The sequence below is a fragment of the Ciona intestinalis genome, chromosome 12 (assembly GCF_000224145.3).
Source record: "Ciona intestinalis chromosome 12, KH, whole genome shotgun sequence".
NCBI classification, from domain to species: Eukaryota; Metazoa; Chordata; class Ascidiacea; order Phlebobranchia; family Cionidae; genus Ciona; species Ciona intestinalis.
In genome coordinates this window covers 2,063,668-2,076,483 of record NC_020177.2, presented here as the reverse complement: position 1 = coordinate 2,076,483, position 12,816 = coordinate 2,063,668, and the positions used below count along the sequence as shown (strand labels likewise).

Genomic DNA, 12,816 nt, shown 5'->3' with positions numbered 1-12,816 from the left:
CACCCTACTATATCACCCCATATACCTTCACCGTCTTAACAACACCAAAATCTTCCAGAGCTCTCAATACCCATACATAGCCATGTCCTTCCACCACCCACCAACCCGGACATTTTCTTGGGTTATTCCAAGTTACAGGTCATAATATGGCCCTCTGTTGTCAGCGCGCTTCACTACCACCACCTTGCGGCCGAGGTACTCTGGCGATACAAGCCGCTGCAAGGCGTCTCGAAACACTTCTAAGATAGTTTCCTAAACCGGCAAGTAAGAAATATTAAAACATTATATTAAGTTTGCTTCTTGCATACAACTACCTTAAAAACTTCACTTTCATCAACAATTGGCGATATAATGTCACGAGAATACAAAATTTCAGAAGGTCTGCAATGACAGTAGTAATTCATCTGTTTACTGTTTACTATCGACTATGGATCAAAAAGCTACAAACGTTAAAGTGTTTATCTTAGACAATTCACCTTTCTAATGTGAGTTAAATAGAGTCTGTTCATAATATAAAATAAAGGTATAAACTATTTAGGAGGGTATATAGGTATAGTTAACTATAAATCTAAGTCGTGCTTATGATGTGATTTTCTGTATAGAATAAACCACGGCCTACTAGAGATATAACCAAATCTAAGTATTTTAAACTGGTTTGTATATAAAACAAAAAAAGGAATACATATAAATAGTATCCTACCTATCATAAAAATACTTTTCAAACTAAAAGTGTCTGTTTATTTAACTTAAGGACGTATATCTATAAAGATTTTTCAAAATGTTGCCGCAGTTATAATACTAACCTTAAACCAACATACGTAGAGTTGATCTCATGGAAAAAGTCGGTCAAAGCAACTGACAAGAAACCACACTTTCCCAGCACAAAATACAACACAAATAACGCATAATGCTGCAGTTTAAGCCAAACTTTGTACAATAAATACTTAAAACTCATTCTGTAAAACAGCGTCTGTTCTTGATAGATTTTAAAATTAAAAACAAAACACAACAAAACAGCTTTGTGACGTCATATGGAACCGTAAATTTAACCTTGTTAAAAATAAATGGAAATATATTTTAGAACGCTCGTGTATTATGCGGAAAATGTCTTCGAACGCAGTAACAAACCGAAATGAACTCCCAGCGGAAAGTTCACAAAACTGTCACGTCACAATCCCTTCTAATTCCAAACAATCTGGCATGTGTTACGTATGAATCCGCTTATTGATTAAGACACTTGGTTCTGTTTCATTAATTGGGACGCCCCATGATGGACACAACATGTATCGGCGGATAAAGTAACGTATACGCTAATCATCATACGTCGAAGTAGGATGCCTGGCAACTGCTGAAGAAATTACTAGATTGTAGTAATAGCGCTGGAAAACTGAACAAAGGAAAAGTCATGAGCATAAAAAACAAAGATGGCATTAACAAATCAGGTATATGAGTGTTTTAAAGCAATGGCCTAACAAATAATTAAATAGAAGAAACCTTGTTACATTGCCTATTAAAACTGTTGATTTATGGCTTGTAAAATATTGCCCGTCACCTCTGTATATAGTAGGTGGGAGAAGACGGGACAGCTTTAGTACATAATATTCAAATATTCTGATATAACAACGGTTTATGAGAGTCGTGGGAATGTGGTTTTATCATAGTTTAATAATACAACATTAAACTAGGGTTTTATAAATCTTTAAATGTTCTTTGTTTACTACCAAATGGGACAAAAAAAACGGGATAATATGGTGTCCCATCTTCTCCCATCGTACTATATATACCTACAAAATTAACCTTTTAACGGAAAATGAGTATTAATGTAATTAGCCTTTACTAAAACCAGATGATCAAGTTGATGGTTTTGTTTTCTTTTTAAAAATATAGGATTAGTAATGTACATTATATGCTTTATGAAATACAATATGAAAATGGTCACGTACACTTTATACGGATTTATATTATGGTAGGTATAAATTTAATTTCGACGAATTTAACCGGCTTAATACTCTGCGCGTGTCCATACTTAAAGAAACAGTACTATATGATATGAGTTTCGATGAAACTACTTTCTTTCAGTAACAAACAATTATGATTGTGCGGCCCAGTTGCGTCATAGAGGGTATAATGACGTCACTTCTTGCGCCTGGCCCAATTCATCATATAAACAAACAAACAAACAGCATTTGCAAAACGGCAAACCCGCATCGTAAGTGTCAATTCCGCTATGATTCGTCGCCTGTGACGTCATACACTATATGATATTCGGCACAGGAACAAACGCCAGTCTATCCGTGGCGCAGCGGAAGAATGTAACAATGGGTGTTAGAACGATATACCATTCAAAAGGTATCCGAGACAACTGGCGTGATTAGCTTGTAAGTGTATAGTAGAGCTGATGATATTATAGCTGTTATGGTATTAAGATAGGGCAAGCAGCATAGCAATTTTTATTAACAAAAGAAGGTATACGTTGCAAATTTAATAAATATAAAAGAAACGAATTCAGAAAGATATAATCAAAGTTAGATTTGAATCCCTGATAATAGGTTAGGGAGAAATGTAGTTGAATTAAAAGTTACCGGAGCAATCGTGTATGCAACGTCGCTTTAATGTTTGTCCTGTTGTTTAGGTGCTCGGTTTGACAGCAGTTAATTTACGGACGTTTTAACGCATGTTGCATTCTGTGCTGTATAACACTTACGCGCGATATTCTGCAACGAGAACGACTTCCCAAACAACGGTGCAGGTTCTGACTATAGAAACTGTTTACCAGACCTGTACTTAAACGTAGGGTTAAAACGTTGGACACTTAACCAATGCGGGAATACTATTCAGTGTTTAAGCAATTGCTCAGTGAATATTACATTACAAGGCTCGAATTAAGATAAAAGTTTCATTTTTTTGACATCAGTAATATATTCTTCTATTTTGTAGTTGATGCAAAGAGAACAGAGTACGGTTCACAGCTTGTTACTAAGCGGAGAGATCTGAAAAGTCACTTCTGCAAGTTTGACCCAAGATTTGAAGACAGCACCTACCTCATGACAGGTCATGCGAGGTCAAGGTTGAAAGGTTACTTGAGGACATTCGCGTACATGATCACGTGTGGGTTGCTTCTGGTCATCGGAGGTGGGGCGTTTTTTATACACGAAAGTGTGGCCATGAAGAATCATAAGCACTCCAATAGTTGGGAGGGAAAGGTCACGCATCAACGGTCGTCTGAAGAGAGCAGTTATACAAGTTCAACGAAGGTAGACTATATGTGTGGGCCTATCCTATTTTCTGTTGTATTGTTGCCTGTATAACATATAGTAGGGTGAAGAAGATGGGACACCTGTACATTTCTATTTACTCGTTTAATTTGGTAGTAAACAAAGAATATTCAAAGATTTATAAAACCGTATCCTCACGACTCCCACAAACCGTTGTTAATTGTTAAAAACACGATCAGGATATTTGGATGTTATGTGCTAAAGGTGTCCCATCTTCCCTCACCCTACTACATATTACTACCTATGGTAACCCAAACGGCTTTATTTGTATAGTTTGTGTAATTGCAATAACACATATATTTCGTAACGAGTTTTAGGTAGTTTTTATTTAATATTTTAATGTAACGAACATTGTGGCGATTATTGGTGTATGGGCGTTCCTGGTCAAAGTCGCAATACGGAATATGTATAATGGATTTCAAATTGGTGATGGACAGAGCGTTTCCTGACGAATCACAATGTGCAGAATGATTCGTCGCTTCTGATTCATGTTTTGTTCGTTGGCAGAATTTTATGTAAACAAATACCTCCAAAAACTAAAATACTAACATTTTCAACAACAATTGATAAACAGACCTAAATGTGTTTGTTTTGGTTTTCGTTACAACATTCACCTTATAACTATATGGTTAAAGCTACAGGGTGTCATTTTGTCTATACATTTGCGGGTGTATGTACATGAGATTCGTTTTACAGTGGTTTTAGTTAACAATCCAATGGCTACTAATGGGTTGCTCATTAATCCCTATATATGGCCAAACAGTGACAACAAAAACTTTTGCCAACAAAGTTGTACAGTTGGCAAATAATATAAGCGGTTATAGAACAAGGTGTATGAAGCCGTGAGCACATATCTTAAAGTACACGCGTGGTAACTAGCTCCACCGCTGGAGAATAAATAATTGACCATTAATATCCGCAACTGCATTGTTTATTTTTAGAATGTAAACCACACGGCCCCAAAAGACTACGAGGCAATCTTTACTGCTTCGTATGCAAAGGAGTTAAAAATAGTAGGATTCATTTTTCTTGGAGTTGGAACTCTTTTTGTGTTAATTGGGACTCCTCTTGCGTACCAATTTTGGAAGAGGTAAGTGTATTTATTTGAATAAACGCAACTTATATATCATCAAATGGGGGAACAGCAGTCGTTATAAACACGGGTGTTTTGTTTCAGACACCCCGTGCCTGCTAACGAGTTGTACCTGCTTACAAAAAAACCTCCTCAATAAAAAAAACCTACATGGTAACTCGTAAGCTGGCACGAGGTGTATAAAACAGAACACCTGTGTTTAACGACTGTTGTTTTCCGGACACGCGAAGATAAAGTAAGTTACATTTATTCATTCATTCATATGCAAGTTATATTGGAATCAAATGCACTCATAGATATCTTTTTTACATTAATTTGCAAGATCGATCAACCAATATACAAAACCCGTACCAACTATGGTTGAACGTGTTGCTATATATACATCGGTTTTATTCACAGGTATCAACGAGCTAAAGAAATCGAAAGATGCCCAATGTTAAACCAGAAGTACCAGGATCAGTTAAACAAAGATTATTACGGTTCTCCTCAAAGGGCTGGACTCATAGACAAAGTAAAAAGGCTATGGATTTTCGTTTTTTTTTTTCAGAATTAATTACTCTCAGACTGGCAATATAGTAACTGGGAGATGGAACACCTTTTTCATTTTATTTTCTTGTGCCATTTGGTGGTAAACAAACCACAACCAAAGAATTATAAAATTATAACCTCACGACTTCCATAGACAATTGTTTATTCTTAAAACACGATCAGACTATTTAGATAATATGTGCTAAATGGGCCCCTTCTTCCCCTACCTACTGTACAAACGATCTATTTTAGTGTTATATAATTTGTGACAAGTTTTGTATATGGGGTATTCAGAATCCGAGTAGATCATAAATGTACATAAAAGCAGCGATTCGCAGCATATGTGGTATATTAATAAGTGCTGTCTGGACTCACATAAAACAACCCGTCCGATCATCGTCAACAATTATTGTCTCTATACATCCAGTTTTGAAACATGCACTTTAATATTTTCCTTTTCTCTTTCTTTTTTCATAGCAAACTGAAGACACAGATGAGGCGAAACCTTCCGAATACATAAACTCACCCATTAAAGCTAAACCAAAGAAATGTTTCTGGGATTTCCGAAGACAACGCAGTGTACATGAAGACAGCTTCAGGTTTAAAATTTTGCATAGCAGGGTGCATGTGGATCCCTTATGTTGATTAGATGATTTAGTTTTAATTTTCTGTTAACAGAATTGCTGCTCACCATCATCCTTCGTTTAATCTAGTTCCAATCGAGAGTTTGGCAACTTTGGGTCGCGAGGTGACAGACCAACGTTCTGACACCGAATCGTAAGTTATAGCGTTACTTATAATAGGGTTGGGAAGGCGGGACACCTTTAGCTCATAATATATATAAATATCCTAATCGGGTTTTAAACAATTACCAACGGTCTATGTTGTAAGTCGTGAGGAAACGGTTGTATAATTCTTTGAATATTCGAGAAAATAGAATGAAAAAGTGTCCCATCTTTCCACATTCTACTATGTGTTGAGTGAATAAATGTAACTTACTTTATCCTTGCGTGGCGGGAAAACGACAGTCGTTATAACACGGGTCTTGATACATCTCGTGCCAGCTTACGAGTTATCATGTACGTTACTTTGGGGGTGATTATTTTTTTGAAATTTTTTCATTTTTTTTTTATGTTTGGCTGATAATTTGGACAACCTATTAGTGACCACTGGGTTGGAGCAACTGCCGTTAAGTGTCTTGCCCAAGGAAACATACGCTCACAATGGTGACCCGAGCCTCGAACCAATTACCTCTGGGTTACAGGCAGGCGCCCTAACCACTATGCCATGGCGCCGACATACAATCGTTTTTACATAATAACTTGTTCGCACATAACGCGTCGTGCGGTTATTGCTTTACAGCGAAGAGGAGAAGCAACTATCTGTCGAACCGAACACACCAGTAGAGAAGACTGGCAGTAGCAAACGAGGAACCTTTTTTCAATGCCTTTTCAGCCTCGAGAACAGCAATGACGTAACTGTGTATGACGTCACGAATAGTGGTGTTGATAACGATCGTGTGGATCTGTTGGATGAACAAAGCGTTAACTTAGAAGAAAATAATGAAACAGAGACGAGTTCATCCCAAGCGAGCAGTCCTTTAGTTTCCGAAGACTCGGCACATTGACTGAGTTATCGATTATAAATATGGTGGGGTGGGGGAAGACGGGACACCTTTAGCACATGATGCCTAGATGTCCTAATCATGTTTTATACAATAAACAACAGTAGGCCTATATGGTAGTCGCATGAACACGGTTTTATAATTCTTTGAATGTTTCTTGTTTACTACCAAATCGGACAAAAAAATAGAATGAAAAGGTGCCACATCTTCCCCCACACTCTTACTTCTACATTGAAAGTACATGCGCTTTATAGCAAAATTATCATTTACAACTAATCGTTTGTAGAACTCGTGTATATTTTTAAACACAGAACGAATGCAACAATGTTTTAAGAAATCAGAATACTGGAAAACTTTGTCATGTACAAATACATTAGCAACGCGCTGTTGTTCAATTGCAGAACATGAAATTCGTAGCCCACTACTCAACAGCTATTTTCTATTTAGTATGAAGAAAAATTCATAGGGATTGCGTATAAATTCCGCGATTGGGTTTCGGTGTATAGGCATACAAGAGATGGACCCTTAGACAGAAATACATTCTTATTTTATACCAGCGTCCATTTTATAATGTTTACTCACGCCAAAATTGCTTGAAGTAATTTTTACTGCATATATTTTGGGTAAATCGCATTAATCTGTCCTCTAGATTTTGCGGTTCTGTAAACACTGCAACAGGCCACAAATTACTTACAAAGTCATAGCAAACCCCTTTGCCTAGTAACTGGTGCTTTTAAACACCGACGTCGAATCGGGACACAGTTTTCCAACTTTAAACAGAACAAAAACAGTAATTTCTCCTATGTCTTAAAGATATTAAAACAAACCTTAAGAAAGATACGTCAACTCTCACATAGGCGACGTGGTACAGTGGGTGGACGCGCTCCTCCAGGTCACGAGTTCCACGATGCTACTATCGTAGGTGTGTTGGTCGCTTATGGTTGTCAAATTCGAGTACAGAGAGAAAAAAAATCGGAAAAATATTTACCCACAAGTAGGGCTGGAATTTTATCATTTTTTGTTTAACTGTTAACCGTTCAGTTTTAACCGGTAAAAAACACGTGGGCTTTTACGAGGCATATGAAACATAGGTGTTATGACGTAGTGACGAATACAGGCTGAGAATAAATATGTTAAATATTGAACATGGTATGTGAGAATTGACTCAATTGCTATACAATATTAAAACAAAAGCTATTGTATTAAGAAACAGGTTGAACGCAACACTAGATAGATATAGAAATACTACATCAGAATCAGGAACAGGCAGACTTTAAAACATGCGGTAATTGTAGGATATTAAATTGACTTGTCAAAATACACTGTGTTATGTACAAGGTAATTTTTATGTGCACCAGCGCAGAGAAATTGCCGGTACAAGCTTGCAATCGTTTGGGGAACTGCAGGAGCAGGGTAAATGTTCACAGTTAACTTATAAAGCAGTCGTATATTTGCTATTTCTATGGGAACACAGTTTAGACAACTATTTCTCCTCACACCACTGGTTTTCCTTTTTCACCTGCATAAGAAATGAACAAAGATTAAACTTAAAAAAATCAAACAGAGGAATATAAAATGTGTGTGAAAAGACATATGCTTAGTTGCAAGGTTTCAGCATCATAAATTACATATTTTATTTTTGTAAGTGCATAAACAAATCTTTGCTACCATAATCGAAGAGACAAATTAAGTTATTATATCAGAATGAAAACTAATATTTGCCTTACAGAGTCACAGGTAAAGTGGAATGCAGAAAGTTTGCTTTAAAGACCAAACCTTTTTTATTCCAAAGACATACCTTTAACACCTTTTAAAGCTTGAAAATTGGCACAATGAAAAATGCCCCTTCAACCATGCTAAATATGCTTAAAACCATTCGTTTTACTTTTAATTCTATTTTTGAAAGCATTTTTATATTTATTTAAATGGGGCCCCGACCTCAGAAATCCATCTTCTGGCTGTGCCACTGGTCATTGGATATTATTAAATAAACAGTTTCTGATAAATTACAGCTCTCACCTGAGCTTCTTCATCCTCTGTAAAATCATTTTTAATATTGAAAGTCTTCCGGATCTCATCTGGTGTTTTGCCTTTGATCATATTTGCCACTGTTTTACAAGTAACATCAAGCAGCCCTTTTATATCAAGATAGTTTGCAGCCTGAAATAAAGGTAATATTGTTGCTAAGAAAGCAAAATGAGATAAGTGAATGTTGGTATCTGGTATCTGCATTGTATAGGTTATGTTTTTATGTATAGTTTTCTTTTCAACCAAGAGAAAGGTACTATTGATTAATTATATTATTGTGGGGTAACAAATGATAATTTTTATGAAAATTTATCTGTCTGTTGAATAAAGTGAGTATGGTAACAAATTTAAAACCAATACCTACCGTATATAACAAAGCACTGTGCGTTTTAATGCCTATCTTTTTACTCATAGTCACCTAGATATAGCTAGTAATTTTTTATTATAATAGTAATACTGACAAGCAAAAAGAGATGTCTTTAATATTCTGTTTAAAAATTAAATTAAAAAGGTATCTAACACCTTCAGACCTATTTTTTTAAACCTAGTGACTTCTTATTCCTGAAATCACAGATTAACCCTAACTAAGGCCCAAGGATTTGTAAAATATTATAGTAAGTCTTTAAACTAAGTATAATGTAGTTTTCATTATCATATAGATAAGCCTATTTGAGTTGCATTACCAAAATCAACTCAAAGAGAGTGCCTTGATCTACTTTAAGAAACTCTTGATCCCACACTGGAATATCATCAGTCCTCTTCTCTTTGTTCTCATCATCTTCAGGTGGAGGAGGATCATCCTTGTGCTGCGTGCACCACTGGATCACCTGTGTCAATTATATCATAGGAAATCAGAAAAGTATAATTTGGAAACAAAGTAGAAACAGCAGTGGCTCACCTAGAAGGGGGTTTAGGGGGACCAGTCACCCATTTTTGGATACCAAAAATGGTAACAATTTTTATAAAATAAATAGCTGTGCTCCCCTCTTTACTTCTGTCTGGGTACGACACTTAGTAGCAGGTTCTCTGAGAAAACCAATATTACTACAATCTAAGTTTTCTTGTTATTTGGGCCAAGACAGTGTTTCAGTTTAGTGGGAAAAATGGGTTGTCAAACTTGTCAGTGATAATATGCGCATGAAACAGCGTATCCAACGCCCATAAGAAATGGCGGCAATAATACCTGATAAAGGGGAATAACACCAATATGTACCAAACAACATATTGTTTAAAAAAAGTAAACAATACAAAAACCAAACAAACAATTTCTCCAAAATATGAATACAAGAGTTATGGCCAATAGTGCGTTTATTTTATAAAAATATAAAAACAAATCCTACAATGTGCAACTTGGGTAAAAGTTAATAAATGTTAAAATTGCAAATAAGCTAATTACAGAATTAAAGCATATTAAGAAACATAAGTGTAGCAATAAAAATTAGCTTGCGTCGTCTGTGCATACATAACAGTAAAAGTACTACAAAGCAATCCTTACACATCAGCAATTTAGCATGATATTACTGGTAAAGGATTTAGATATAAACATACAAAGTAAATTAACTACTTTTAAATGAATTGGTTGTACCTTTTTCAGAATAGCAGCATTAACATTGGGCAATGGAACTCCCTCTTCGTCGTCTTCATCCACGCCCAGGTCTTCTAACATTGTCTTTATGGTGATCGACTGTTTGGCAATCTCTACGTCCACTGCGAACGTCTCACCGTCATGACTTTGTAATTTAATGGTTGGCATTTTGTCTATTAACGTAGGTTAGTATATAATATCTAGTAAAATAAATGTAAGGTTAGGTATGAGCGACCAAAAGGTTAATCACAATCCTTCCAACGACATTTCGGTAAAAATAAACAAAAAAGAACGACGACGATTTGAGATAAAACAGATGAGACGAAATCCAACATGGTTAGCAACGATGTAGGGTCAGTTTTTAAGATGCGCCCCTTTTCTCTGCTTTAAATGTTGTAATACAACTACTAGTAAATTATTTATAAGTAATATTCATACTTTTCATTCGTATTTTGTACGTTTGATGGACGTTAAAAACATAACGCGTAAAAATCCGTCACGTGTTTGACTGCAGCAGGGTGGTCACTGGTCATACGCTTTGTCTCTGTTATAAATTTGGTCATGACATGACAGATTGTGGTGCAATATTACACAAAAAAAATTAAAACTACATTTTTAATGTCCATAGTGTAAACATTGTAGTATTGTACATTACAAATCTACACATTTTTGTATCAAAGTTTAAAACAATTTTAAATAATTTTGACATCAGTTTTATATGCAAACTTGATGTATGTACAAGAAATTTTCTATATTTTTAAAATACATTTCCAATTACATACTATGTTAATACTCGTATCAGTCCATCAGTTTATGATACTTAAATGTATAACAGTTTATCGGCTGAAAATTACACTTCTGGGAATGCTAGTAATCAGGCAATAAAGTTAAATTCATAACATGAAGCAAGCGTTATAATTGTTTTACACACTACTACTTTTATTTTTTGTTTGAGCAGTAAGAACTGTCACAAGAGTGGTTAACATTAGGTATTAGTGCATTAAATAGCCGGGTCAAAACTTTGTTCTTTAGCTATAAAAATGGCTGTTCATTTGAAGAAAAGAGCTTATGAAGAATTTAGCCATGTAATACAAGAATCACCAAAGCCACAGGTTTTAATATTTATTTACTTAAAACCTTCACAGTTTATTTATATATTGTACTTTTGTAATTTTTAGGTAAAACGATTAAAGATCACAAAACTACCAAAAGTTGGTCAAAGTTCATCAAGATTTGAGGATCTCGAGTTACAACTGGATGGACAGAGCTCGGCAAATGTTTTGCAGAAGTTGCTCAAACTTTCCAAGTATGTGTGATTTGAACATAATTTATGACAGGAAAGTTGTGCAAATAGGTAGTTGTCCAACTTGGAAATATAAACACAACTGCTTCAACTTCTTTTCTGTAGTGTTTGCTGATGAATGTTATATACATGACAATAAGTGCATAATTTTTGGAAAACTAGGGTCTTTATCCCATAAGCCTAAGTTGTTACCTTTAATTGGTGCAATATCTCTAATAAATATGTTAATATGTGCACCTAGATGCTTCACAAAGGCTAACATCATTGATTCCATGGCATTCAATCATACCCATGTTAGACGCCTATGTACATCAGTACATGGCATTAATTTATTTTTACAGTTTACCAGTATGTTACACGCAGCAACGGAAGTGCAAAAATCAAAATTATTATCAAAATTGTTGTTAGAAAATATTAATTTTCACCATTGCAAGTTTTTGTTTATCGAAAGAAATCAGCACCTTCGATAACAGCGGTTTATTTTTTATTAGAAAACTTCCAATTCCTGCCGAACACGTCCAGCCGTGTTTAGAAATTTTGTTCAATCAGTTTCATGTTGAAACAGACACTGCTGTTCGCACTAAAATAGCTTGGTTGATTGGGAAACTATGTTGTACTTTGGGATTTTATCCGATCAAAGCCATTCAGGATGTATTGGAACTGCTAGATACTGAAGGTATAATATAGTACAATATTTTGTGATTGATTTGCTCATATAGACCTATCCTTAAAATATAGCAAGAATAGGAAAATGACCATATTGTTTACTTTAAATCTGGGCATTTTCATACACCGGATACACGTAAATCAATTGAATGTAACTTACTTTATCCTTGTGTGGCCGGAAAACGACAGTCGTTATAACACGGGTTTAACACCTGGTGCCAGCTTACGAGTTACCATGTATGTTACTTTGTGGGCAGGGGCGCAACCAGGGGGGCTGTTTTGCTGTCATGACAGCATTTTTACGCTCTGCGCCGGCGTAGGAAATAAAGGAAGACGCATGCGGTAGCATACATTCCACACCTAACAAGCGAAGCAATGTGAATTTATTCTCGTGAAAAGTGACGTAATGAAACTCTGGTTCTCGTGCGGTGCCAACAAACGATATTTTTTGGCTTTCATCCAATCTCGACCGGGCAGTACTTTGAAATATTATATTACAATCTCTGCTGGTTCCAATTTACTAATAGCGTCGCTCCTCACTCTTATATTAGCACTTCACCTAAAAAAATCACATAATCGCGGTTTATCTGCATATAAAGCAGTGGTTCCCAAACTTTATTTACTCGCTTTACACTTTTAGGTTCATGCAACGTTCTCGACTTCTCGTACCACCTACATACTAAACTACTGAAGGCTCGTGAACAACTAATCTTA

The 12,816-nt window shown here is 35.7% G+C and overlaps 4 protein-coding genes across 7 annotated transcripts in view; 2 read left to right on the top strand and 2 right to left on the bottom strand.

Moving 5' to 3' along the window:
- The window catches only part of LOC100186250, a 1,429-nt gene extending 1,304 nt beyond the window's left edge, over positions 1–125 (bottom strand). The window contains exon 1 of the mRNA XM_026837155.1: positions 26–125. The gene's annotated coding sequence lies outside the window, so the exon portion shown is untranslated. The remainder of the gene's footprint in view (positions 1–25) is intronic.
- LOC100179081 (integrator complex subunit 4) overlaps positions 1–12,816 on the top strand; it is a gene marked incomplete in the record, with an annotated part of 34,082 nt that overhangs the window by 5,835 nt on the left and 15,431 nt on the right. Inside the window, 3 exon segments of the mRNA XM_018814546.2 lie at positions 11,089–11,245; positions 11,312–11,439; positions 11,928–12,049. Of these exon segments, the coding sequence (XP_018670091.1) occupies positions 11,174–11,245; positions 11,312–11,439; positions 11,928–12,049 (322 nt within the window).
- Positions 1,308–6,924, top strand: LOC100183878. Of its 4 annotated transcripts, none has more exons than XM_026837153.1 (7): positions 1,308–1,442; positions 2,938–3,254; positions 4,217–4,365; positions 4,768–4,879; positions 5,374–5,495; positions 5,575–5,673; positions 6,259–6,924. In XM_026837153.1, exons 1-7 carry the CDS (start codon positions 1,406–1,408, stop codon positions 6,521–6,523), a joined length of 1,101 nt encoding a protein of 366 aa, XP_026692954.1. In that variant the 5' UTR covers positions 1,308–1,405; the 3' UTR covers positions 6,524–6,924. The 4 variants fall into 4 exon arrangements, with proteins under 4 accessions (XP_026692954.1, XP_026692953.1, XP_026692955.1 ...); XM_026837152.1 differs by lacking the exon at positions 1,308–1,442 and adding an exon at positions 2,244–2,349; XM_026837154.1 differs by lacking the exon at positions 1,308–1,442 and adding an exon at positions 2,275–2,378.
- LOC100181511 (S-phase kinase-associated protein 1) lies at positions 7,696–10,429 on the bottom strand. The gene is made up of 4 exons (XM_002127656.4): positions 10,134–10,429; positions 9,232–9,375; positions 8,540–8,680; positions 7,696–8,039 (listed from the first exon to the last, which is right to left on the bottom strand). The coding sequence occupies exons 1-4, from the start codon at positions 10,299–10,301 to the stop codon at positions 8,004–8,006; spliced, it is 489 nt and encodes a 162-aa protein (XP_002127692.1). The 5' UTR covers positions 10,302–10,429; the 3' UTR covers positions 7,696–8,003.

Excerpts from the sequence above, each read along its gene's own strand:
- LOC100183878 (XM_026837152.1), top strand. The coding sequence starts at position 2,259 with ATGATATTCGGCACAGGAACAAACGCCAGTCTATCCGTGGCGCAGCGG. Across the intron at positions 5,496-5,574 it reads GTACATGAAGACAGCTTCAG|AATTGCTGCTCACCATCATC; the intron begins GTTTAAAATTTT and ends TTCTGTTAACAG. Across the intron at positions 5,674-6,258 it reads CAACGTTCTGACACCGAATC|CGAAGAGGAGAAGCAACTAT; the intron begins GTAAGTTATAGC and ends ATTGCTTTACAG.
- LOC100181511 (XM_002127656.4), bottom strand. The coding sequence starts at position 10,301 with ATGCCAACCATTAAATTACAAAGTCATGACGGTGAGACGTTCGCAGTG. Across the intron at positions 9,376-10,133 it reads ATGCTGCTATTCTGAAAAAG|GTGATCCAGTGGTGCACGCA; the intron begins GTACAACCAATT and ends TAATTGACACAG. Across the intron at positions 8,681-9,231 it reads CTCTCTTTGAGTTGATTTTG|GCTGCAAACTATCTTGATAT; the intron begins GTAATGCAACTC and ends CCTTTATTTCAG.